The sequence below is a fragment of the Thunnus thynnus genome, chromosome 6 (genome assembly GCF_963924715.1).
Source record: "Thunnus thynnus chromosome 6, fThuThy2.1, whole genome shotgun sequence".
Lineage (NCBI taxonomy): Eukaryota > Metazoa > Chordata > Actinopteri > Scombriformes > Scombridae > Thunnus > Thunnus thynnus.
In genome coordinates, this window is record NC_089522.1 from 8743002 (window position 1) to 8770732 (window position 27731).

At 39.9% G+C, this 27731-nt stretch overlaps 1 protein-coding gene across 4 annotated transcripts; it reads right to left on the reverse strand.

Moving 5' to 3' along the window:
• Positions 1-1854: 1854 nt before the first annotated feature.
• trim33 (tripartite motif containing 33) lies at positions 1855-27298 on the reverse strand. 4 transcript variants are annotated; one of them, XM_067591532.1, is made up of 21 exons: positions 26663-27298; positions 21209-21327; positions 19230-19383; positions 18698-18830; positions 18031-18147; positions 17810-17924; positions 16996-17142; positions 16253-16370; positions 15610-15893; positions 14569-14763; positions 13229-13285; positions 12785-12985; positions 12317-12449; positions 11704-11767; positions 10753-10906; positions 9554-9987; positions 9017-9128; positions 8861-8935; positions 7224-7376; positions 5139-5189; positions 1855-3848 (listed from the first exon to the last, which is right to left on the reverse strand). In XM_067591532.1, exons 1-21 carry the CDS (start codon positions 27258-27260, stop codon positions 3627-3629), a joined length of 3636 nt encoding a protein of 1211 aa, XP_067447633.1. In that variant the 5' UTR covers positions 27261-27298; the 3' UTR covers positions 1855-3626. The 4 variants fall into 4 exon arrangements, with proteins under 4 accessions (XP_067447633.1, XP_067447635.1, XP_067447634.1 ...); XM_067591534.1 differs by lacking the exon at positions 13229-13285; XM_067591533.1 differs by lacking the exon at positions 5139-5189.
• Positions 27299-27731: the final 433 nt, after the last annotated feature.

Below are 27731 nucleotides of genomic sequence, written 5' to 3' on the forward strand. Positions count from 1 at the left end.
TAGGGGTCCTTGACGTGAAACAGTTTGAGAACCACTGTAGGCTACAATGATGATCAGTATATTTTATATATCAGTAAATTTTGTATATATATCAGTATATTTTATACAACAAAGCGACTGTAATCCATCACACATCTCTTTGATATATTCCGTTTCCGTTGTAATTAAGATAATAATACATTGTTTTAAAACATTTTTTTATTATTTGTACCGCACTTTTCATTCATAGTGAAACTATGAGTGCTACAGTATTAATAGCAGAACACACAAAATAAAGACAGTGACAGTAATAAGCCTTCCTGAATAGAAAGGTTTTTAGGCCTTTTTTTAAAGATTGATTTTCAACGTTGGGATTGATATGATTACTCTCTCAAAGCTCAGGATCTACAGAGCAACATCCTCTGGTCGATGTCTTCAGCTGTTAAAAGATTTATTAAGGCTGTGGTGGGACAAGCTCATGGTATGCTTTCATGTTAATGTCACTTTTCGGTAGAACTGGGACAACCAATCTGATGTTACAGCGCTCACACATTTCACATGCTCTCATCACATATCAACAAGCCTTGTTAAATTTGATTATTTCGCTCCACGCGGTAATTCAGTCATTAGTCCTGAGCCGTCATTATTCTCGAGGCCTCCTGCATTCCCTAACGAGCTTTTGCATTTTAGTATGCAGCCGTGAAAAATACCCAATAGCTACAATTCACATATGCATTTCCATCCAATACAAAGCAAGCCTTGTATGCAAATGTTATCACTCTGTGAACTATGGAGATGTTGGTGCAGCAGCAGTCAGGCAGAGGTCACTGAGTGATGATGGCATTTAAGATATTGTCATAAAAAGGAGAAATTATGACGAGAAAACTGCTTCCTTTTTCTCCACAAAAGTAGACTCAGTTTACTGACACCCAGGCAAAACAGTTAATAGTGTCAAGAAGGAACATACTACCTGGAAAAGACGATTAAACCCAACGTCCGACTTTGAATGAAAAGGGAAAGATGCTGTTTCCGAAGTTTCTGAGGTGACACAGAAAGTGTCAGCTGACCATCTGTCAGACTGACGACTCAGCACCACACTGCGCTGATGTCAGCTCTGCGGTCTTGTCTCAGGTTCGCTTCAAGAAGTCTACTTCTGCAGAAGTAGATTTGTGTGTTTTAGGGCTCAGCTTATTACGACATAAAGAAGGGGCTGAAACACAGCCTGACAGTCTCTTATCAGCTTCTTTTAATCATAAAAACTCTTCCTGTGGTTCACATGGAACAAAATAAAGGAAACGGTTCACCTCTACTTAACAAGCTATATGCCCTCGTGTATGTCATGTCCAATACATTTATATAATGTACTCTAAAATATGATGACAGTTGCTGAAAAGTTAAGTTTAAACTTGGCCATAGTTCAGATTGCTAACAATTTAATCAAGTGGCCATGGCAGTAACGGAAGAAATGTTGACGTGACGCCTTAGTAAAAACTCAGGTGTAAATAATAAACTGAATGATGGCTGAATCCCATTTAGCTGCTTCAGTTTCAGGGTCCTGGTATTGTGTCTGCTGACTCACTGTCGTGGCTGTCTGGGACACTACAACACACCTGTGAGTTATATTATCACAGGTCGAAATGTCTGCTGTGAAAAAAGCCATTTACAAGCTAGAAGTGATAGTTACTTATTGTTGTTTCTTATTTCCAATATTTCCATTGTTGTTGAAAGAAATATTTAAGTAATTTGACAATATCTAGTACATATTCACCAAAGTTACAAAAACTATTTTAATACTTTCTCAGTTTTCAAAGAGACCATATCTTTGGTAGAAATACTGAAAGCAGTGAGGTCTGATCCAAAGTCAAGAGGAGCCTGTTTGTATAAAGAGATGTAGCTCTTAGATTTTATTGGTCATTTTTATCCACTTAATCAGCACGGACAGCAATGTTGGTCTGTGTGGACCACTGTGATCCAGACCATAGACTGAAATAAAGAGGGGAGACAAATTAAAGGAAAACCCGGTACAGGTCTAAATGCTTGACCCCTACAGTGAGGGGATCTGCTGGCTCTGTTATGCTTTGGGGGGCATTTTGCTGGCATGGTTTTGGTCCACTTGTCCCCTTAGAGGGAAGGGTCACTGCAAATCAATACAAAGTTGTTCTGAGTGATTACCTTTATCCTATGATGAAACATTTCTATCCTGATGGGGGTGGTTTCTGGAGAATGGTGTTCATTCCTCCAGAAGAGTTCAGAGACTGTAAGATCAATGTCAAGGCTGATGAACACCATTCTTCAAAAAGATATTCACTCTTTTGGTGTTTTGATGATGGTGCTGGAGAGCGCTGTCTAACATGTCAGTCCAAAATCTCCCATAGGTGTTCAGCTGGATTGAGATGTGGTGACTGTGAAGGTCATAGCATATGATTCACATCATTTAATACTCATCAAACCATTCAGTGACCCCTCATGCCCTGTGAATTGGGGCATTGTCATCCTGGAAGAGACCACTCTCATCAGGATAGAAATGTTTCATCATAGGATAAAGGTAATCAATCAGAACAACTTTGTATTGATTTGCAGTGACCCTTCCCTCTAAGGGGACAAGTGGACCCAAACCAGGCCAGCAAAATGCCCCCCAAAGCATAACAGAGCCACCAGATCCCCTCACAGTAGGGGTCAAGCATTCAGACCTGTACTGGTTTTTCCTTTAAATTGTCTCCCGTCTGTATCTCAACAATTGGAAGGATTGCCATGAAATTTAGTACAGACATGTAGCACCATCACCAAGTCAATATTTCAATTTGTCCAGTACTTTGGTTTATGAATAAATACTTGAAAAATGAATAACATTCCATCAGTTTCTGCTTTACTTTGTTTCAGTGATAATCAGCAAATGTTATAACTGGTAAACATAACTTTAACATAACTGCTTTGCCTTAGTACAGCCTCACAGACCTGCTAGCATGGCTGTAAACTCTCAGTCTTGGTTGATTCTGTGAGCACCACAATAAATTCCTTTTACCTCCATTGTATTGGTGAGAAACTTGGGTGAACTAACTCTTGACGAAATCTCTGGCAACCCCAACCCTACTCCACACCACTCATTTTCTTTGATATATTTCAAGAACAGGTTTTATTGATGACGCACCCAAACATCTATACTGTAGGAATACCTTCAGTGGGCTAGATTCTCTTATTTACATAACGCTTCCACAAAGTCATACAAATACTTGGTAGGTTTCATGTCAAAGAATAGATATAATACATTAAGAACTGGGAACAGGAGATTTATGTGTTTTATAAAGCAATTGTCACAACAAATCTACAAATAAAATGTTTGATAGAAAAGAAATGAAAACAATCATTAACTTAACTACTTCAAAACAAGTCCTACTTCAAAATCTGTACAAGCACGTTTTTGAGCGTCCATGAAATAAGGAGGGAATGCAGCTCTTCTGTGTTTCTGTCCTCAAGAGTTCTGATAAAGGCAGACGTCTCCTGTGGTTGACAGTAAATCTTTCAAAGGCAAGGATGAGATAAACCAAGCAGTTTGTACAGCGAATCTCGTCCTTTTCGTTTGCTGCCTCAAACAAAGGACAAGTGTGGGACGTGGGAAGACAGTTTTTCACTTCTCTTGTGGTTTGTTCTCACTTGATGTGGACCACTTTCTCATCTGTTTTTAATCGTTTGCGCCTGGGCTGTATGAAGTCCTCCCCGGAGTCGTCCGTGTCAACCTCCTCCTTTTCCTCTACTTCCAGAGACTCGGGTTCAGGTGTTTCAGGGAAGCTTTGCCCTGGAAAGATCTCCTGCAGCTTATCCTCAAAGTATAGACTCACCGCCTTGCCGGATATCGCCATCTCCGATCCCGCCTGCCGGAGGAGGAGGAGGAAGGGAAGGGGAAGGGGGTGGGAGAAGAGTGATATGGAGAAAGCAGGGTATGACAGTTCCATTGAGCGGGAGGAATGAATGGGTTGAAGCAGGGAGGAGGAAGAGGAGAATGAGGAGACAAATTAGATCTGGTTAAGACCTCTGGTGGCAGGGTGGCCCCGGCTCAACCTTGCTGTACAGAGCAGAGATATCCTGCCGCCCCAACCCCGTCCCACTGTGGCTCCATGAAGCATTTCCACATTTCAGAGTTTCACAATTTGGCTAGTTTTGAAACACTTCAATACAATTAACAGTCACCAAACAAAAATTTATATATAAATTTAAGAGCGCGTTCACACCAGGGCTGTTTGAGGCATTTCAGATTGACTCTGAAATGTCTTCCAATTAGTTCAGGGGTCACAAACCTCTAACTAGAATAAAATTTGAACCAAATATAGGAAATTGGCCTTAAAGGACCAGTGTGTAAGACATAGTGACATCTAGTGGTGATTGTCACATTTACCTCTGTAATGATTAATCAAACAATATCTTATTAAATAAACCCGAGCACAAGATTCTCCGTCCTCACGGCAGAGCTCTTATTAATTATTTCTACTGACCCTGCGTTATGACTGGACATTTATTTACTGTATTCAGTAGTTAAGCACTTTTAGGTATTTATTTGCTAAAACAGGAAATTAAAAGTAAAAGAAGACTCCATTTTACATATCTTGCAAATGTCTTGCAAGTTCACATCACTTTGAACTGTAGGCGATATATTCTGTATGAGGAAATGAATTTAACAAATGTACTGACATAGTTAAATTAGCTCTGTTATAGGGCCGTACTGTCGTTTTTGGTTACTTTTCAATGACTTGCCCAGCCCTACACGCATGTATTTTTCATGACTGAATGTATGTGAGAGGCCCATAATTAATTATGGTTTGCACAGCCCCTCATAAAATGAAACGCAGAACACATCTACATTACATTATATTTTAGAATCACACTATAACAGTAAATGACCTGGACTCAAGACCTTTGCAGTAAATTAAACCAAATAAAAGACATTTATAGGCTTTTTCCAGGACCTCAGAACACCCTGTGATATATCACACTGTTCTTACCACTTTTCATTAAGATGAAAAGCAAAGTTCAATCAATTTTTTCAGCCTTTTTTATGTGTAATTTTTACGAGTCTGCTGCTCTATATTAAGGTCAGGGGCAAAAACATTTCTTGGAGCCTCAGTGGGAGGGGACAGGACATCTGTGCTCTATTTGAAACGGCTTACCTGCGTATTAATCTGTTTCTCCTCATCATAAACCTGGATTATTCGAGACATCTAAAAAGGGGCAATAACATTACAACAAAGACAAGTGAAGCAGCAGGGGGGGAAGAAAAGAGTTCACAGCACAGGCAGGTTAGATAATAACAGATCGGAAATCTGTTTACGGCCTACTGTGCTCAAGCCTGCAAGGAGTGCATCACCAAGTCGTTACTGCAGAAATTAACAGCAAGTGAAGTCTGCATTCAGTCTACTTCTTTAGTCTGATTAGTTAACAGGCTTCAGGAAACACTACAAAAAGAGTGACAACTTTAGTTTAACTAGTTTATATATCTGCAGCATATTCTCTGTATGAAATGTCAGCTCTTATAAGTCTGTCTTTGATGTTTCTGCCTGTAAATAAATGTATTATTTAAGGTTCTATATGTTGATTATATATGTCAAGAATGTTATCTTTGCAGCTGATCTAATTACAGGAATGAATCAATCATTGATTATGTAACTGTGGTGACTGAAAATAGTTTACACTTGAAGAAAGTATTAACATCATCAAAGGCTTCAATTAACTGGTGCTTTTAGCACTGCCACTCTCCAAAGGCCTCCATCATAACTTCTGATGGCCTTTGAACAACATAATTTTCATTAAGTTTAAGTCTGTACAACTGGTTGATTGGCAGGTTTTTCTCGCTATCTTTTAATTTTATTCAAAGCACTCAAAAAGATCACAGCAATAACTTTCCTTTTTAGTTAATCTAGATTTTGTAGATACTCATTTATCACAACTTTTTCCTAATGCTCACATCTAGAAATGAAAAAAAAAAGATTTTTGTTTTGTATGTGTGTAGGCACTGATTATAAAAAATATTACCCATACTTGCCTAATTGTACAGCAGGGATTTTCCTAAAGCCACTTTTTGTTCATATAAAATTGAATATTAATCTGATTCTTTAATCATACAGATTTAATTTGTTGTAATAAGAATTGTTTCACAGGTTTACAAGCCTCTCATTCTGGGAGATATAACAATGGAAAGAGCTTTAATCTATCTTGAAAATCTAGATTAGTCACATGAGTGATTAATCACCAATTAATGACTTCAAGATTTGAGTAATCTAATTACAGTGATGAAATATCTTTCTCTATATTGTTTAATCATGCAAACTAAAAACTACACAACATCCTTCACAAGACCCTGCTTGCTGTTAATTTTGGTGATATAATAACATCATATGTATGGTGAGGTTGTCCTGCGGGGATCAGAGCCTGTCCTATCACCATTAGCTAAATGAAGTGAGGTCTCAGGGTAGTCTGAGGTGTTATTCCAGACACCACTTGATCAATAGAAGCTCCCTCATGTGGTTGGAAGGTATAACACATGAGCATATACAGTATACTTTATAATAGACCCATACTAGTGACATATCAAGCAAGACTGTATGTAACTTGGGTAATAAACTGTGTTCCAGTACAGACAGAGGGCATCAAAATGTAAAGAAGCAACATAAATAAATAATATACATTCAAATACACATTTCCCCCCATGTGAAATATAAGATAATCAAGTGACCACAGCCATCCATTAAAAACCAAACTTTTGATTTATCATATGTGATACAGACAGTGTTAACAGGGTTCGGACAGTGTTCCCGCAGCCATGTGACAAGAGCACAATGACGCCTTTACACTACAATCCTCCGTCAGCCAGTGTTAGTAAGTGGACAAAACTGGTACGCACACAGCAGGCTCTAAGCACCACTTCCCACTTCCTTTTCCAGTGTCAGGGTTTGTCTCTACATTAAGGTTAGACCAATATATTGGTTTGCCAACACTGGCCTTCAGTGAAGTGATATGGAATATCTAACACTGCTTTATAAACATTGTTTTATTTATTTGTGTCATTGTTCACTTATAATTATTCATTTAAAGGCCTAATGTCTTAGGCTTGTGTTTTTGGGGGTAATCTGTTTACAGTCTTTGAATTGGCTCATTGTAATTTAAACTTCAACCCATATCAGTCTAACCCTTGTCTGCATGCACACATACAAGCAGATGCCATTCCCCACAGCAAGCTTAAGACTCATGCTGCTCACCTCATTGTACTTTGCACAGTTTTTGAAGACCAGGCGCATATCGGACACAAACTCCTGGATGGACTGGTAATACTGGGGGCTCCGTAACTGCAGCTTCTTCTTGACTTTCTTCAGGTCCATGGGCTTCTTGATGATCCTGTAGTAGTTGGGCACCTAGGTTTAACAAATGTGGGTCAGACAATATCTCTTAACTATGTCAGGGGATGACTGTTTCAATTTGCCTTGAACATGTGAAGCGGAGGACTTGCATCTTGGTAGAAACAACAGAAACATAGATAACAGACATCAACTCCAAACAAGTGGAACTGAGGCTCAGGGTTTGGGAAACTGCAATTAGTACAATTTTTTGGCTTTTAAGGAGAGTTGGGATTTTACGCCATGTGGTGGTATGAGAACATGGAAATAGAGCTTCTTTGTTGTAGAGCACTGTTTCACTATACAGCTGTTGAGCAGCCTGATATGCAACCACCCTGTAGTGCAGAGAAATATACACTGGCGTACATCAAAGTAATGGTGAGATACTGAGAGGCCAGAGACCAGACCGGAGACCAGAGAACCAAGTTTTTATAATGTGAATTGGGTCTTACAAATGAACATCTTGAGATGTTTTTGTTTAATACTGGGACTCATTTCAGACTCCCACCCAGAGCTAATCCCCATAATGCAACAACCTGAGAGTAACTCACACAAACCACATTTAACAAAATCTAAAATATCCCTTTTTTGTTTTTGTAGTGGGTGAGAATCTGAATCTATCTGCCGGGTGTTATAGCTGTAGCTCTCTCTAAGATCCAGATACTTTTAGGGCAGAAGAACAGAAATATTAGGAAGGGCTTCTAGCACCTGCAGAGTCAAGTGAATCCCTTCACAACCACTCATTTATAAGATGATATTTATGGCATTTTTTTTGCTTTAATTAATGAAAAGGTCTCTCCTTTCAATCATCTTGAAAACACATTAATCAGACCTGATTATGATTACCAGTGACCCGCTTTGCGAACATGCAGGCGATGTGAAATTATGTTCATTTGTATAGCGCTTAATCCCAAGCATGTCTCAAGGGATATTATGAGCTCATAAAATAATAAGGCTACCAAGCACCAACTAATCAATTATTAATCACAGAAAAAAATGATACAACACAGTGTGCAATAAAATAAAGAAAAATAGCAGCACACGGGACACAAAACACTTGCTGCCAGGATTTTGTGTTGCATTTTAAAATTGTTCTGATTTGCAAAAAGGATAAAACATGCTTGTAATTTAACTAAAAGTTACAGTTTGTTCAAAAATTAAGTAAACAGGCATCTATTTTTTGCTTTGAGATTCCAATTAGCAACCATGTCTACTTCCAACATCTTGATGCACATCTGTTTGGGCAGGACGACAACAAGGACGAGAGTGGATGTGGAAAAGCAAAGGAGTAAAAATTAACCTGTGTCACCACATGAGGAGAAGAAGGAAGGGAAACCTTTATGGGATCAGGAATGAGGCCAGTAACTGACTAACTGGTCAAAAGAACATCTTACAGGACCTGGGATATCACATGATGCAACTGGCAGAGCTGCGTGTGTGTGTGCGTGTGTGTGTGTGTGTGTGTGTGTGTGTGTGTGTGTGTCTAATGTGGAGCCACTTACAGAGCTAGGAACAGGTTCCCTGAAGCCCACGCTGAGCTCATGACAGAAGATGTACAGCAGGAGACGTTCACATCTCTGCACAGAGAAGACGAGAGAGAATTAGCAGTGTTGCAGTAACCATAAAGAGGCCTCTGAGGATGTGCACTCTGTACTGACCCTTTGGTCCTCAGGATTCAGGTCCTGCTCTCCTTTGATTTTCCTGCTGTCGTCACAGTACTCTATCTCAGGACTGGTTAGACTCCGGCAAAATGTGCAGAGAAAGTCCCCTCTGAGACACAAACATCACACAGAGGACATTATGTTACCATCATATTCTGTTTAACCTCATCTGCACAGTCAATTAACACCAAATGATTCAAGAAGAACATTGTGGAGTTTCTTCGGATAGTGTCTTTCTGCTAGTACGGCCCTCTTACTACAGATCAGGTATCAACTATGTCAATATCTAAAACATGTTCTGGTTTTACGGTTGCCTCTGTGTTGTTCTGCACGTCTGTTTCTGTTCTCTTTTTCTGCCTCACTGAAAACAGTCTGTCTGCCATTAACCATAATGGTCAAATTCTATTAAACCTGGGGGTGTGTGAGTTTCCTGAGCGGGTTTGGACAGTCAAAGGTTTGGACACATTTTCTCATTTAAGAGAAAGGGAAGGTGTGTCCAACCTTTGGACTGGACATCAGTCACTGACCACTTACTTAGGGAAGATTTTGATGGTGGGTACGTGGCATTTCATGTGGAACACCTTGGGACAGTGGTCACAGCACAGCAGGTCACCGCCGTTGATACAAACAGCACACCAGTCTTCATTGGGGTCATCTTCCTTCCCACCCGGATTGGCCGATTCAGCCGACGCCCCAACCCCTTTTGTCTCTGCCCCTTTGTCCAAGTTTCCGTTAGTGAGCCGAGAGCCTGCGGTGGTGCTGCTGCTGTTCTCAGTGGACGACGAGGTAGTGGAGGTCATAGTGGTAGTGGAAGTAGAGGAGGTGGAGGTACTGGAGCCATTTAGTCCAGAACAAGGTGTCTCAGACTGGGGCTCGGTTTTGATGCGCTCCCCTAGAGCCTTGACAGCATCTTGACCTGCAGATACGACTCCCAATACAGGAAGAGGGCTGTTCTCAGGACTGCTCATCTGGAGGAAAACATACACATCAAAACATAAGACCGTATTCGGATTTTTGTTTCATTTTCACACATATTTTCCGTTACAGTCTGTAAGTATGGAGCCCCTGAAGGAACAAAAGTCATTAACAGGCCATCTGATAAGTAAAATTAATTACATAAATAAGTCCAAGTTTATCTCCTCACTTTTCTTATTTAATCAATCATAGCACATGTAAAAACTGTTATCCATTTCCCCATTTTTTCAACACTGCATTTTCCATCTTCCTCGTAGCCTTTCAAATTTAATTATATATTAATAAAAAGGGCATATCAAAGATCGATGGATTCTGTCTGGATCATGCACAAGTCATTCATGCATAGTGCAGAGCGATGTGGCTGAAAATGTAATCACAATAAATAATAAATGTCCAAAAGCAATATAAACAAACAATATACCCATTGTTTGACATTTCTTACAGCGGATGTTTATCTGTTTTGGGTAAGACCATAAATGACCAAATATTTCTGGTCAACATCATCATCATCTTCAGTTGAATTTAAACTTGTCAACACACGGTTATCACACTCTGTAAATCCGTGTTCCTGCACAATATTCAACAATTAGCTATTGCGACAGTGTGAGTCGTATCATTATGTAAGCTGACCACAACCACAGTGCTGCACAGATAATCAGCTGTCAACACATATGGTAGATTAGTGCAGTGTGATGTTATCACATTCCTAAACCCTGAGGCTTGATTTAAAACTAATGGAAAAAGGACTGTATTCATACCATGCAAGCACTCCTCCCTGCATCTTTGCCTCGCTCCGTCTTCAGAGAAGAAGCTGGACAGTTGTAGCTGTCGTCTGTACCAGGCTCCTGCTTCACCCTCACCTGCTCCACCGCAGCTCCGCCTCCAGGCCCCGCCCTCCCCGCAGAGCTACAGCTTAAACACACACAAAAACAAATCATGGAGAACATTCATGCAGTTTAAACTCATAACAACATTAAATCAAGTAACTACTAATTACAACTACACCCTTTTATTTCATTGAGACTACAGTATTAGAGATACATTTTTTTCTGCTACCATCTGACATTTCAGTTTAAGCCCCTTAAGCTCGTCCTTCTCATCTCCATCTTATCCCTTGTGCACTTTCTTCTCTTGTTCTCCCTCAACCAGCTTTCAATAATCATATCTAGTTTAAACTTTGAATCATACATGATTTTTGAGCAAACGTGTGTACTTGCAAACAAGCAGCATCTTGTGATGTGCTAGCCCGTGTTCTTAAAACTGCTTCTCCGGTCAGTCTACAGTTCTGGTATCAAGGTGTCAGTGATACTCAGCAAATGTAACATGATGAGTTGGTGGATTTATCTGTTATAGCTTGAGATGAAAAATCTTATTGTGGGTGTCTAACCTCAGTTTACGCACAGACTCTATGCACAAATCTATGCTGCCCTCTGGTGTCTATCCTACATCCAGACCCGCAAACATTTGCTGCCTTAATGCTGAAGCTCTCTGCTACACCAAGGTAGTCAAATGAAACCAGTAATCACTGTAGGTGTTCAGGATTAACCTAAATCTAGCCAAAAACCTATGACTTGACTATCAAACATTCACCAAAAGTTTGTCCTTGGATAATCTATTTATTCTGTTAACTTGGAATCTGACAACTTGACAACTAGGAAACATTTCCACACAATATTTGAATAAACAGAAAACATGTCATATCTTCTTACCTGCCTCTGCTGCCTGTGCTGGACGTACTAGAAGGTCGTGCTGGTGTGTGTGAGTTGGACAGACCTACGGACAGAAAGGAGGAGGAAACAGGTGATAAACATGTGATAAAGCAGCAGTGATCACTTCTTATGTATTGTACAAAGTTTAATTTCTCTAGGTCAATATAAAAATGTACACAGGATTTAAGCAGGAACTAAATCACTGACATTTACAAGTAAACAGTATAATGAAGGGATGGATGGAATATTTTAAATATTATTATAACATGGTAATATCATATAGTACATAATTATAAGGTACATTTCTGGAAAATGAATTTAGGACGGCTTATACGTTAAATAATTTAGTTTTAATGCTTTTGTTGCTGTCCAGTAAGTATATTATATTATAGATTACATTTGATTGTCACTATTTTACAGTCAGAGCCAATGCATTGGCATTTGGACCTGTATCTGAATCCATAAAGTCTGTGACATTGTCATGAATCCGATCAGGCCAACTTAAGCAAGCATGAAGTAAAGACTGAAAAAAATCTTTAACAGGAGGTTCAGTTTGATGTGAATGAGAGATGCTGTGAGGGACATGAGTCCATCTCCCTGAAGGTGTGGATACCTGAAGATCCAGGAGAGTGTGTGGACAGTCCAGGCGACGGGTTCATGTCAACTGAGCCTAACTGATGCTGCGTGCTGGCTGTAATGTAGCGAGACAGGAGGTGTCCAAGGTTGCTGGAACCTGCATCCTCCAGCTAGTGATACCAGAAAACCACAGTGGTGAGGAAAATATTAACAAAGTTACTCAAGATGTCTGCATTTTTACAAAAGAATTAAGGATTCAGTGAAAATGAATGATTTTTTCCCCCCTTTTTCATTCTCTCTAATTTGTTTATATTGCATATTTTAGAATTTCTCCAAATGTACATAAGATATTCATTCTCCTTTGTCTCAAAATGGTCAGATTCCTAACTTTCTTTTTTTTTTGTTTTGAATTGGCAGACAAAATACTATCAGTGGCAGGTGGATTAAAAAATGTTGCATGTCCTACCCTGCTTGAAACAAACATACTTGGTTAGAATGTGCACACCTGAATGGGCGGGATCTCAGGTAGGCAGGGCAGGTTCTCAGGATTTGTGACGGAGGGAATGAGCTCGATGGGACCTATGATGGGGCTGGTAGGGCCTCGGTGAGCGTGGGCACCAGCCATACTGGCACTGGTGGGACTTGTGGGGTTGGCATTGTGAAGGGACGCCACCGGGAAAGGGCCTGCGTGCCCTGGGTTGGAATGCTGCACAGAAAAAGAGAGAAGGGGGGATGGAAGAAAAGAGAATCATGGGAGGGAAGGACAGTAACAGAAAAGGGGAGGGAAGAAAGGAGGAAAAGAAGAAAGGAAGAAAGGGGGCAGGAACAATTGACAGGTCACTCGCTTTGTTTCATCAATGTTGTGAAAACACGATGGTTGCATGATCATGCATTTGGGTGAGAACACATGCTACACAAGACACAATAAAGTAGGAAAAAGGTGCCAAACCCCTGATTGTAGTAAGAAACGAAACCTTTGGTGGCTCATCTCAGATTCTATAGACATCTGGACACAAAGACAAAAGGGGCTGGATATAGTGGAGGTTTCTCTTACCTAGTCTTACATGCAGGCAGTAAATGTACATTTTTATACTTGACTTCAGAAAATAAAACAGCTTTATATGTATAGATACATCTGTGAGGCAGTGCTAAACTGGACTGAATGAGGAAACAGTACCTTTGCACCCTTCTCTGAAAACTTAAGTGAAATAACGTATTTCTTGTTAAACATCTGTTTTAGTTGTCATGTCTGGATTTTGGTTATGGAAGGTCAGGTATGTCAGTATTTAAATCCAATTTTTTAATCAAATGTAAATTTAATTTGCCATGTGTTTGCTCAAAATTAAATTATAAAATCCACATTTAAATGTTTGAAAATGTCATAAAATTAAAACTGAAAATTGTTCTCAGTGTACTCCCACCTATAACTCTAAAAAGGAAACTGAATGTGAAATGGACGATACATTTTAATGTTTTTAAACTGGCAGACAATATGCTACTTAAACTTGAAAATAAAATGCAAACTGGAATTTTGCATTTTAGTTCAGACAAACTGATTTGCATTTTCATTTGAATAACGCCAGCTTTAAGTCGAAGTAATCTGCCTTTAGGCAGATATAACATCCTTTTCCACTAGAGAAACTTAACAAAAACATAATGTTACACATCGAGCCAATATTATTTTCTCACTTAAGTGCATAACATTAACAAACATTTTTGATTAGGATTCCTTAAATTTGTTTTCCAAGGAATGGAAATACATGTTCTGAGTTGCACTTTTTACAATTAAAACCTGTTAATGCTCTCTGGTGACGGACAGTAACGGTCTTACTGTTAATAAGAAGTCAGCCTAAGAATCATTGTCTAAACAAAGCATAATAATAAATAAAAATAAATTAAATAAAAATACACACAAGGAAAAGTAGATATATCTGTTAGAGCCTGACGACTCCTGCATTTCTACAGACTAGTAGAATTTCAGTGTGTGTTAGTGTGTGTTAGTATTGAACAATTATCTGATGCATTACATAAAAAGGATGCTCAAACAATATACTGCAAATATTGTATATTGGTTTGTCAGGTAGGCTGTTTGGTTGTTTCAGCCCAGCCTTGCCTCGTGTATCTATACAGTAACTGCTGTCACACTAGAAGTGACATTTTGGGTTAAACAACGGTTCAACAGTCACATTTGCGTCATCAAAACATCACATGTGAAATCCTGTATAAACACAACAATAGGATCTGTTCATCTGTTTCCATACATTGAACCCAATGTGTGTTTGTGCTGACCTGTCTCTGTAGCTGAGGCTGCATCATGGTGGGATACTGCTGTCCGTTATGTCTCGGCTGTGCTGAGGGCATCCGGCCCTGTGGCAGACCCGGTAGACGCATGTGGTGGGATGACGGGTACATGGGGGGACCTGGCCCACCGTTCATACCCCCGGGCCCTCTCGGGAGCTGCTGCATACTGATGAGCCTTGGAGGCTGGTAAGAAATCACACATACACACAGAGAAACAGTGTGTGGAAATCAGATCACTGGATAAACACAACCATGGCAAATAATGTAAACAGGAAGGAGTATGCACGCACATCCAAACCGAAGCCGGCAGGTGCTGGGCTGAAAGTGAAAAAACAAAGAAACAGCTCGCACACTGCAGGGCTCCAATGTCCAATTGGAATTTATTGCACCGAGGTGACATTTCGAGCACACCTGCTCTTCATCAGACTCAAGGACGTCATCTTAAATATATACATGAATACAAGTCACATGATGTAGTCATGTGACTTTAAACTCCCATGTGCCAAACATACATACCAGGGTCAACAATATATACATACATAAATACACACAAAATAATGCAAAAATATATAGTGTGTATGTATATGATCATGCACATAATTATAGTAGTGTACATAGTACTGTAAACAATAAGTTCAAAATCCAATAGTGTATGACAACAATCAATAAATCTCCCAAGGAAAAACCTTGTCTGTGCTACATAAATAAATAAATATGTACACACACACTATGAATAAATAATAGATCAGAATTTGCTGGTGTAAGTTCACATTAAATCAATTGCTACCAGAGAAAACAATATGTGCAAAAGTATGCAAAAATATATCATATGTACAAACATATATACAAAGATATCTGTAAAGAGGAAAACCTAAAGTAGGATATCTCAGACTAACATCGGGCTTGTAGGCCGTCATTAAGTAAGGAAATTACTGGAGAGGTGCCATTAATTGTCCTATAACCGGTGCAACATGGTGAACCAGAGAGCAACATCTCCATCTTGTTCCACAGTGGTGAATGTTTTCATACCTGCTGCTGAACCATGGGCGGGCCGGTCTGTCGGGCGTGCTGCTGGGACATTTGTGAAGCGATGCGCATCTGTTGCTGGATCTGCTGCTGGTGCTGCTGTTGTTGTTGCTGCTGTTTTTGCTGGGCGTAAGCTGCCTGCTGCATGTGCTGCAGCCGGAGCTGGGCCAGGTTGATCTGTCCTGGGTGTTTGCCGGGGTGACCTTGACCTGGTGAAATGGGTGGTCCTCCTACCATTACACCGGGCGGTTGCGCAGGCGGAGGTGGCTTCTCAATTACCAAATTACCTGGAAGTAGAAGAAGAGTAATGAAAGTGAGCGGACTTCAAAGCAAGAAGTGCACATGCAGTAGACATCTGTGAAATATTGTATTTATACAGCAGGGGCAGGACGCATTAATCAATTTATTACTGCTTAATGTTCAAGCTGTATATGGCCCCTGTATAAAAACGCAAGATTTAATCTGGCAGGCTAGATGATGGGTATCATGCATAAATAAGAATGCAAAGACTAAAATATCAGATGAAACAATTTAAATGGCAAATTAAGACCACTCTCATCTCAATCTTGATTTGCATAAGTCAATAAAAACTTGTAATGTTTGATGCAAAGAAATATTGACTGATGAGGTAATAGATTCCTCTCACCTAGATTCACCACATTTTTGGCCCAGAACGTGGGGTCACAGAAAAAGCGCACAACTCCATTGGCCTGGGGCGCTGGCTCCAGTCTTGCCTTGAAGAGCTGGCGAAGCTGGAACAGAATCTACATGCACGCACACACAGAGAATAATTTCCTTTAGTCGCTGAGCCTGGCTATATCAGAGCAACAAATAGCCCATTTGTTAACATGCCCTTTGGGGGCATTACTCCACAATCCCACAATAAAGTTATCTCAATTATCTAATTTGCTGACTGTCTTGTGGTAAGTAGTCAAATCCATGTGACAGAGGCCAACCCAAAAAAAAAAAAAAAAAAAAAAAAAAAGATCCCATCCCCGTAATGTGGGACAAAAAGCTGGTTCTGCAACTTCACATCTAGACAAGACTGGGCCGGCAGTATACTTCAAAACAAACGTCATGATCAGAGACTGATACTCAAATAAAGACTTGCAGGGTAGCAAAACATCGGTGGCTACGAAACTTCACCTGACAATGATGACGAGGTCTGACGCAGATACAACTCAGGCATTCTTCAAAACAAGAATTTAACACTGGAACTAATGCAATTCCCCTGACGTACAGCAGAAATCTGCAGTCCAATCAAAACCAAATGCAGTTTCTTCATGGTTGCAAATCTGTCATGTTGTTTGTGAGGTAAATTCTGTTTTGTTTGGAGTACACTGTCGGCTTTTAGCCTCTGAAACCTCTGAACATCTGGGGCAAACATACCGGCCTCTTGCTGTAGAGAAGTGCTGTGCTGCTGCCAGTTGTGATGGCCCAGTGGCAGAATTTGAGCACATGTTGGATCTGTTGGGCAAGCTGGGTTGTATCCTTATGTTGAGCCATAAGCCTCATACTGCGCTCTTTGGTCACACTCTAGACAAAAAGTGAGATTATTCTGGTTAGGGGAAAGCTACTGAGAGAGCCTGAACACCACAGTTTAATGAACGAATCCAGACCAAGACAAATCTCTACCCAAGCTATTACAAAAATGTTAGCATATGCATGGAGATGGATTAAATAATTAGATTTGATAAGATTAAAACGTAATGATCCCCGTGGGAGCTTGGGTTATTGCAGCAGTGGATAATAGAGTGCAGCAAAGAAAAATAAATAAATAAAAGCACGGCAAATGGGGAGGTGGTCAAGTATTAAACTGGTTTTAATGATAGAACTGAGTAAAGATATGAAGGCAGTAGAACATGTGAGAGAAGAAATCAATGAAAATGTGTAATTCATAGCATCTGAGAGCATGTTCAGCAAAAAGAATCTATCACTACATCGAGATATATACACATCCAATAAATGAGATGATGTGAGTACACTGTGAAAAATGTACAGCTGGATGTCACATCATATTCGTCTGTGCCGACACATGAGTAAACTTAGTATGTTCCAGTACAGGACCACAATGCACAGGCTGAGCTCTCATAAATACATATAAAAAACTGTTACAATACATGTAACAATGATTTTTTTGAGTGTTTTTTTTTTCAACAACACGCAGCTCTTGACCAGACTGTCTTGTATAATATTCTCTTACCTCCAACTGTTGCAACAAGGACTTGCCCTTCTTGTTGATCTCGTTTATTAGAGTAAACACTGCAATTTTGATCTCATGCTCCACCTTCCTATGCGTCTCATTCAGCTCTTTTAATCTGGATTAAAAAGAACACAGTGAACCACTTAAATTAGAGACACTAGCCACCTGTACAACCGCTGACTGCATCGGAGGAGAAGAAGATAGTGATGAAAAACCTTTACCTGCTTTGCACCTGAGAGACAGAGTAATGGACGTAATTCTTCTTTTCTTGTAGTTTGGCCATGCTGGTCTCAATGATGCCTTTCTGGTTCTGGAAAGCCTCTTCCAGGAACTGGTACCTGAGAGTAGATGGGTAACCCACAGATAGTCATCAACAACTTTCAAAGAACTGAATGATAATTAGTTTATTAACTGCATGAATCGTTGTCAATGTTGAGACACTGCATGTGATAATGAACTATACAAATAAACTTGACAAAGCCCAATGTGGGAAAAATGACTTAGCTGGGAGGAACATAATTCTATTGTGTATCTACACTGTTGTCCTTGTATTACGTATGCTGCCATAAAGTTGACTAGTGTGACTGTCTTTGTTTGTGACTAACACATCTTGAAACCTATTGGCCCAAAATTTGGTCTTTCACGCTCCCAGTTACACAAACATAAAGCTGGCGTGTTTCATATTTCAACTCTTGTAACCGTTATGTACTGAATTAAGCTGAAACCAATGGCTGCCTGCAGAGTAGACAATCAATCAAAAACCTTATGGTATGCTGTGGGAAATGGTGCAAAGTATTGACTACTGGCAGAAATAAGTCAAAAAGATACCAGTTAAAATTAAAATGGTGGTCCATTAGAAATAAAACAGGTGTTTGCATGCTGAGCTACCTGTGCTCCTTGTGCTCCAGCAGCTGGCAGTCCCTACAGGTCAAAGTGTCACAGGTCTCACAGAAAAGCTTCAGTGGCTCCTGCTTGTGGACGGGACAGAAAACAGGTCTCTGTCCCGGCGTACCAACAGACTCTATAGACACACAGGAGAGAGGACACCAGTGATGCTCAGCAGGAGAGAGAGAAATAAAAATAGAGGGAAATTTATCATTGAATCTGGTGTAAGACAGAGCAATAGACAAAAATAGACAGCGGCAACAAATGAAGGATTTGTCAAACCCCCTGTGCTTATTTCAATGCCAGTTGAACTTTGCAAAAGCAGACAGAGAAGGCCTCAAAAAACTCCGGTCAGAGCTTCAGGATGTACGGTCTCCACAGCTCAAGGTACCATCCAAGCAATCAGACTCTGCTGCACTGTTGCCATAGCAACAGCCTATAAGCAGCACCACATTCACAGTGCTTCGACTGGGGTTTATCTTATTACGGCTTTTGCAGTTGGTGCTTCCTTCACTGTGAGGGTCAGCCATCTTACCGGAGGCAGCGTCAGCGTCCTCCTTTGTGCGAATCTTGTGGTCCTTGGTAATTTTGACCCTCTGGTGAGCCTCCACGCAGGTCTTACACAGCCATTCTCCACACTCCACACAGAAGCCTATGGTTCCTGCATTGTCCTCGCAACTTGTGCACACCTTGAGAAGATAACACCAATGAGCATCTAGAAGTCTGGACAGAATCAGAGCTGAGTCATAGTCTCTGTATTAGTGCTGGTGCTGAAACAGCTTTAACATAGATGTGCTTGGATCATCAAATAATGTTGCCTTGATATCTGACACTTTACTTTAATAAAGCATGCTTTGGGACAACATAAAACATTTCCAGCCTGAAGAAAAATGTCTGATGTGAAAGTGCTTACTTACTAGTATGTAATACTAGTAGTTCAGTGATGTTTTGAAAATTCTGATGAAAATATTAAAACCAAAAAGACTCAACAGTCTACACTGTACTTAGATGTACTTGGTGAACATGTATTATTTATTTTGACAACTTAAGGGTCAGGAGTTACAGTCCTTTGAAAAGTGAGGTCTGATGGTTACACTAAATAAATGGTCATGGGTCTTTTACAGCATTAAATTGGTTTGTTTGAATTGGGAGCTTTAATGGACGATGCAAATTGTGTGTCTGACTAACAGATCAAGAGGTCAAGAGACTGAGGTTTCACTGGACAAAAGCCAGTGCAATCAAAACAATTGCATGCCATCTAGTCATGTCAATATATGGTGGTCACAAAAAACAAAAATATCTACAGATGAAAGTAGCCACATTAGCTCAAATCCTTGGCAGATGTTATGTTATAGTATATGTAATAAAAGAACAATGCTACAATAAACAAAACAAACATGCCCTGTTACTGTACTATTTCCAGATGGACAGATGTCCCTTTTTGCCGACTCAAAACAAATTACATATTATACTGCTGCTGAGGCTTTTGTTAGCTCCAATACAAAGCATGGTGGGCTCCTGAATGCTCTGACCATATTGTCTAGCTGCCATATCATAACTGTTATGCAAAAAGCTTTTTAGACTGAGCTTGACACTATAATGTCTGATACTGGCTCAGAGAGGTTAAATATTTATAATCTTGGACAAACAAGAAACAAGAGAGTAATTCTTGAAGATGTCTGAAGAAGACTGGAATAATATCTGACTAAGTCTTCCAGCTGAAGATCTTGGCAAGAATCCTGCTTGAAGAAACTAATCAATTCTCTGTAAAACTGAAAGTTATACAGATCTCTCTCTCTGGGACTGGAACACTGCTGGAGGCAGTGCGGTAAAAACAATGGCAGACCATTTTTTATCCATATCTTTAAATTTTTATAGTGGCAAAAAATGTTGCTGAGAAAAGGTAAACATTTGGAATAAAGGTTGATTTCTTTTTATTGTATTATATTGCTGCAAAGTCCCAGACAAACCTGTTGCACAGGATGAACATCTCTTTGAAACATTCTTGGCAGCTATCAATTATGTCATCACAAAAAAATGGATGTAGACTCGTCATCCCAACAAGAATTACCAATTATTATTGAAATAAACTGAAAAACAGAATATAACTTTTGTCTTTAATATATAGGGAATATTAAAGACTATAAAATGGTATGTATATGATCCAATTAACTGAATAAGGGCAAATGATGCATGTCACTGCACTTGTTGCTGTTAATGTCAAAGCCAGCTTTGCTTATTATTGTTACTAAGGCTTTACGTAAATAGTTCTTGGCATTTATAATCATCCTGGATAAAATGAAATTGGTGCACATCAAGATACAACTGCCCTTGATCATGGCAAAATAAGACTTTGCGTACTCTTTTCTTTGATAGAAAATGAAATGTCAGAGCCCCTAAGGTTGTGCGAAACCCGTCCAAACAGTAGAGCGAAGCCTACAAGGCGAAGCGCTGGTGGTGGACACATATATTGAACAAAGCAACCTGGCCCAAAGGCCAGCTGTTTTGACATACCTGTGCAGCCTTTTCATCAGACGTGCTGGTAGCCTCTGTGGTATCTTTGACAAAGTAGTTGTCAATAATATCACTCTGTTTGTAGTCCTGGTGGCACACTGAACAGCGCATAACGTTTACTAAAGACAGAAGAGACAGAACACAAAAGGGGACGCGAGTCAAATGAGGTCAAAAAGGCAAACACTGGGATACACGTTCAATGCTTGGTGATATTTCTTCACCACTGTGACAAGTACATATGTGAGCTATTACATGACTTCTTAACTCTCGGCTAACAATACTCCTGCTTCAAACAAACGAGGATTAATAAGAGGCCTTAAGCAGACTTTCAGCTAATTTCCATAATTTCCTTTAGGTAAATTCCTGTTGTTATTAAAAATTCTCTGCACCGTGGGACACGCATTGCCTATTCATGGGGGCTAATTGATTTAGCGCTTGTCTCCAGAAGATTCAATCTCGTCATCCTTGGCATTTTTATTAGAATATTAAATCACATGGTCAAACAACGAGGACTGTTTCACTTAATCATTTTAGTTGGTTTCGTTAATGGAATTAGTTGAATTACTGCTATAATCATACACCCCAACAAATAATTAGTTCAGTGCATTAACTTTGACACTTATTTTCTAAAGTATAATAGATAATATAGATAGATAACAGATAAAGTATAATATTATGCATAAAATTGAACTTCACATGAATGTTTTAAATTGAGTCAGCATAATATGTTGCCACTCCTCTACCTCATAAACCCATAAATTTCCCCCTCACCAGCCAGCTGAGGTAAAAACCGGTGTAAGCCGGTTTGAGCCAGTCTACACTGACTCGAGCAGCACACAGCCGGTTTGTGTAAGCTCCAGCTGCATGGGTCCCCCAGTGATTGGTTGTGAAAGCAGCTGGACTGGGATTGTGTTGAGAAACCCACACTTATACACTCATACACACATATACACACACACACATACACACACACACACGTGTACAAAAACAAATGTACCACACAGCTGTCACTCTGAACTGAAGTAGTCTGCACTCAGCTACAGCTCTGTATATATATACCCCCGCCCCTCCCACTCCCCCCCCCCCTCATATCAACACCCACATATAAAATTGAAACCTCATTTTAAACAGGATTTGGTTTGTGTTTCCCTGCATTCATACAATATACAAACACTTCTGCTAAAGAAAATATGACGGGGGACTTTAAACTTTAACAGCATATTTTAACCCCAATAACAAACTGGTTTGACCAAATCAGGCTATAAATATTAACAAAGTCGTCACACAAGTGAAAAGTAGCACTAGACCAGAGAAAGCTGCCAAAAGAGTGTCAAATTAGGACCAAGATGAGACCAAATTTCCCTGAAATACAGGAAAATAGAGGAATCTCAAGTGATCTCACTTATCTTGGGTTAGGGTTAAGAGGACAGATATCATGACATCAAGATTGCTTGGTGCAAGTGTTCACTTTTACTTTATTACGAAAATGTGGAAACAACAAAGTAGATTTAGAAATTTGGCTTTGATGAATTAGACTGTAAGATGAAATGGCAATTATTAAATCATCTTTGCAGAATATTTTCACAACCAAGCAATAAGTAATGTTATGAGGAAAAAAACATTTATTATCATCATCATCATAAGGTAGTATTTTGCTACTGGAACTACTGGAAACCAATAGTTGGTTGCTATTGGTTTCCAGTAGTATAAAGCCACACTGTTCTGTTATTTCTCCTCACTGTGCATCAGAGAAAGCTTTCTTTGGACACACTTGATAGGTACTTCTGGATAATCTAAAGCCTATATTGGTAAGAAGCTAAACAGCATTTCCCATTACAAGCTGCTGCCGGTTACTACAGCAGGAATCACAAAGCAGAAGTAGAAAGTGAGCACGACTGCATGAATGTTTGGTCACTCCAAGGAGGAAATAGTGAAGTTGTTTGTGAATTCAGCACAGTCATCTAGCTTTTACATTTCCTAATTTGACATACATGACCTCAGAAATACACTTTGACTCATTGTCTATCACGTAAAAGCTCTAACAATAGCACAAATTCTAATTACTTATCACTGGCCCTGTTTCCTCTGACCAGGTAAAGCAGAAGGTTTAATACTATCAATCAGTAGCCTGGGTAAATATTGTGACCTGAGCAGGGATGGCATAATTTGTAATCCTTTAGATAGAAGCTGTGTTAATCAGTGCTTACTAACAAACTTTTTGTATGGTTTAACTGTTAAGGTGGAAGTAGTCCATTAATAATTTTCTAAGATGTTAGGGCTTTTACAAACTGTGGACCGTAGCATGGAAAGATCCAAACACTTATAATGTTAACCAAGAGGGACGGTTTAAAGACCCCGCCTTCTAAAACCCCAGCCTGGAGTAAAATAAACATTTGAAGTGAAAACATTTTCACCTGTCAATTTCAAATTGTAGGGCTGAGTCAGATCATCTACAAAAGGCAAATAGAACCATCTCCGGCCGCTAAAACAACATATTCCAGTCTACTCCAGAAGCAATCCTTTGTGGTGACAGGCAGTTCTGTAAAAATTAGACCATGTGATACTCAATCTGTCCTGAAACCAATACTAATGCAATTCCTGAAAACAGCATTTAGACCACATGATATTAAGACTCTCTGCTGAGACCAAGACTTATACAATTATAATCACGCTGGGTGGCAGGTACTGTAACCATGAGACACTTGTAAGAGTCCCTTCGTTCAACTTGAAATACAACACTTATTTTGTGTACACATTGCCAGCACTTAGGTCAGCTTTACATGGATGATGTGGTTACATTTTCCAGTTCTCAACTAGGGCTGCAAATAACAATTACCTTCATTATCAATTAAATCTGCCAATTACTTTCTGGATTAATCAATTAACTGTCTGGTCTATGAAATGTCAGTAAGTTAATGGCTGTTAAAATTTCCAACAGCCAAAGTTGACGTCTTCAGACGTCTTGTTGTGTCCGACAAACAGTCCAAAGAGATATTAAGTTTACTGTCATGTATGACACAAAAAAGTATAAAATTCTCACATCTGAGAGGCTGGAAGCAGCAACTACTTGGCATTTTTGCTTTAAAAAAAAGCTAAAGCGATTATTTGATTATTGAAATAATTGGCGATGAATTTTGTCAATCGACTAATCAATTAATCGACTAATCGTTACAGCTCTATTCACAACTGAAACAAAATTATTCTCCGAGAGCATGAGCATGAAATGAGTCCAGACACCTGCCATTATAACATCATTAGGTTGCTCTACCAAGTGTCAACTAGGGGAACCTAGAACCTAGAAGTCCACCTACAGAAGTGAGGCTGTGTGAGGTTAATTATTGATTGAACAGGACTAAACTATAGAGACAGTGAATATATCTTTTCAACCTGGTCTGTTTTACTGACAGGAAGTGAGAACCATGCCAAAACTTTAGTTTTACTTCAGCTTAAATCTGCTCTTTGGTACATCAGCTGAACTGTTGTTGACTGACTCTCTGAGCTTTGGTGAGGTATCTGACAAACAAACTTTCTAAAAATGTATTGACGTGATGCAGTCTTCTAAGCAGATGCTGTGCCTCTTAAAGGCAAGAAGGTAGCAATCATGTTGATGTGACATGGTCATGTATGCAGTTACATGCCATCATAGATTATTAAAACAGCTTTAACTCTGCACATTGCATTTACTTAAAAAAATTTGAAACTTCATCTTGCGAAAATATTTCATAACTACGAGATCCTGATCTTATAATTAAGATAAAGATCTTTTAATTACCCAATCCTGTCTTACCAATCAAAATAAAAATCAATCCCAAGGACTTTAAGATGCCTGTGCAATGTTGACACACTAATAATAATACCATCACATTACCAAGTGACATCTCCCAGTGTCTCAAACCAAGGAGGAGATAAAAGCGGATTAAATTAGGTAGCAACTTCGTGTCTCTGTTCTCTCAAATTGCAATGACTGATAACCACCTTAACTTTTCCTCATAATTATGAGATCAGGATTTCATGAGATCTTTACTTGTACTTATGAGATAGTAAGTCATAATAATGAGATATGGAGGTCATAATTATGAGATAAGATCTCCAATTTTGTTTCCTTTCCTAATTGCAATGCTTCCTTAGCTTCAGCCATGACCCATTAGTAGAAAATAGTGCAGATATATCCCATATTTTGATACCTGCCATTTAGATAACTACATGTATATACTGTATCTGTAACATGCATAACATTTAGAGTTCTGGGAATCCAGTGTGAATATTTTGGCACATATTAATAGTTATTAACTACTGCAGTCATTCTCTTCATTAGAGTATGGCCCTCTGTTAACTAGCTGCTACTGATTAAGCAGCGGTACATCATCAATCTGGTCATCTAGCCGTTATCTACTAAAATATAAGAAGTCGTTACAAAGAAATATAGCTACATTTCTGAAGGGAGGGGGAAATATATAGCTTAACCCTGAGAGAGACTGGCTTGCTGGAAGCCATTGGAAACTTGTCAAATCAATACTGCCTTGCTACTGATCATGGCAACTACAATAAATATAAAAGAGGGCTGTTGCAAATGGTTTCGGCCCCATCACTGATTTGACATATACAACATTTCACAACAGTCCTTTTTCCCCTCAATAAAAACTCAACAGATTTTTGTTTTGAATCATTTTTGGAGGTGATTAACTAACGTTAGACCACTGACTGGTTCCAGTCACAGATACTGGCCAGCTTCTCCTGCGCAATGCAACAGCTGGTCAGAAATTCATCAATGTATATGGCCGCATTCACACCAAATCCAGCAATGTGGCACCTTCCAGCAGGGTTGTGCAGAGGTGTGGACGTGTTTATTTGTGCTTTAGAACTTAAGCGTGAGAAAATGAGGTTTTAATTATCTAATTCACTGTTTTGTTCTGGTTACCGCCTCTTCCTCTCTTCATTCACTGCCTAGCTCGCTCGACCACCGCTGCTCATCTCTGCTTCTCTTTTTTTTTTTTACGATGAGTCGAGAAGCCGGTAACAAAGTCAACAAGTAAACAAGGTTCTTCTTCCAGTGAGCATCTTCGGTCTTATGTGATTGGCAACCGCAGCGTGACATCAGGTTGCGTCTCGGTAAAAGTTGATTGTGGTTCAACTTCTTGCCGGATGGCCGCTGCGGTTTTTTGCTGCACCCCATGCGGTCCCTACTCCCACAGCCTAAACGCACTCCCTCCATTCAAATGAATGGGAGGACAGGCGTTTTCCTCCAATTGTCGGATTTTGCATGAATGCGGCCTTAAATCTCAGATCAGACCCCTGCCTCCCATTTATCTCAATTCCCACCTGAATTATACGAAGGCCACCTGAACCACCTTCAACTGATGAAGCCTGAACCTGCACGGACAGCAGTTCATCTGACATCAGTTTACAGAGCAGAAGACAGTTCAAGGTAGATCTACTTATTATTGTAAAACTCACCTATATGTGTGTCAGTTTGCCCGTGTGGTCCAGGCACCTGTACGCTTATTTGTCTATCTGGTTGCGGGATACATTTTAGGCAAAAAGAGTGCAGACAAGGCAGAAGTTTTGGTTCACAGTCTCGGCTCTGAAGACTTTGTTTACACACTGCGCACTTATCCAGTAAATTAACGATAGTGGATACTGGTGTGGCCGCAGTAGCTGTAACGTTAGGAGGGGGGGACATTTCAGTGGTGAGTCCGCCAACAGGAGCCTCCCCAGGAGCCAGGGCTTCAGCTGCCGCCGGCTCTGTGTTGGTGCTGCTGGCCCCAGCAGGGCTCACGGCGTTGCTACCATTGGCTTCCCCTCCCGCTCCAGCAGCCGCGCCGCCGCTAACGTCCACTCCGCTGCCGCTAACGTCCCCTCCGTCGCTAGTGGGTGTAGGTGCCTCGTTAGCGTTATCACGGGACTCCATTTCTTCACCACCCTTTGAATTCGCTTCTGTGATTACTACCGCATTTTCGGCTTTTGCCTCTGACTGTTCGTTATCTTGCGCTGAAGGCACTGAGTCCGAATTAGCAGACGGTTCCATATCCTCATCGCCTTTGTTATCCGCCATCTTCCTTCCTCTTTGAACCGCTGCACGTCCTGCGTAACTTCTCGAACCAGGAGTACGTTTATTACGTCGTGACGTCAGACGTCGATGTCGTTTATCAGTTTTTTTTGGCTTGTTGACTGAAGAAATCTCAACTGTGGTTGAGTAAATAGTCATCATTTATTAGTGCTCGTATCTACCCTCACTTTTTATTACTCTGGAAAAATGTATTGTTTGAATTGACTAAATATAACAGGAGTTTCTGCCCTCCCCCCAAAAAAACAAACAACCCCCCCCCAAAAAAAACACACAGAACACATCATAAAAAATCCAAAATACAAAGCTACTCACAGAACATCAGATACACCCACGATGTCAATTAGAAATAATGTAAACTAAACTAAGCTCAGCTGTGTGACTCAATGGTCAATCATGACATTGAATTAGTAAAGGTCAATAATCATGACAGATAACCGTTAAAGGCCATGCGCCAAT

What these genes read in the sequence shown, in the direction of transcription:
- trim33 (XM_067591532.1), bottom strand. Translation starts at nt 27,260, where the DNA reads ATGGCGGATAACAAAGGCGATGAGGATATGGAACCGTCTGCTAATTCG. An exon ending in TTCTCTACAGCAAGAGGCCG is followed by an intron (nt 16,371 to 16,995) that starts GTATGTTTGCCC and finishes GCGTGCATGTAG; the next exon opens with ATTCTGTTCCAGCTTCGCCA. An exon ending in CGCCCATGGTTCAGCAGCAG is followed by an intron (nt 14,764 to 15,609) that starts GTATGAAAACAT and finishes ATTTCTTACCAG; the next exon opens with CCTCCAAGGCTCATCAGTAT.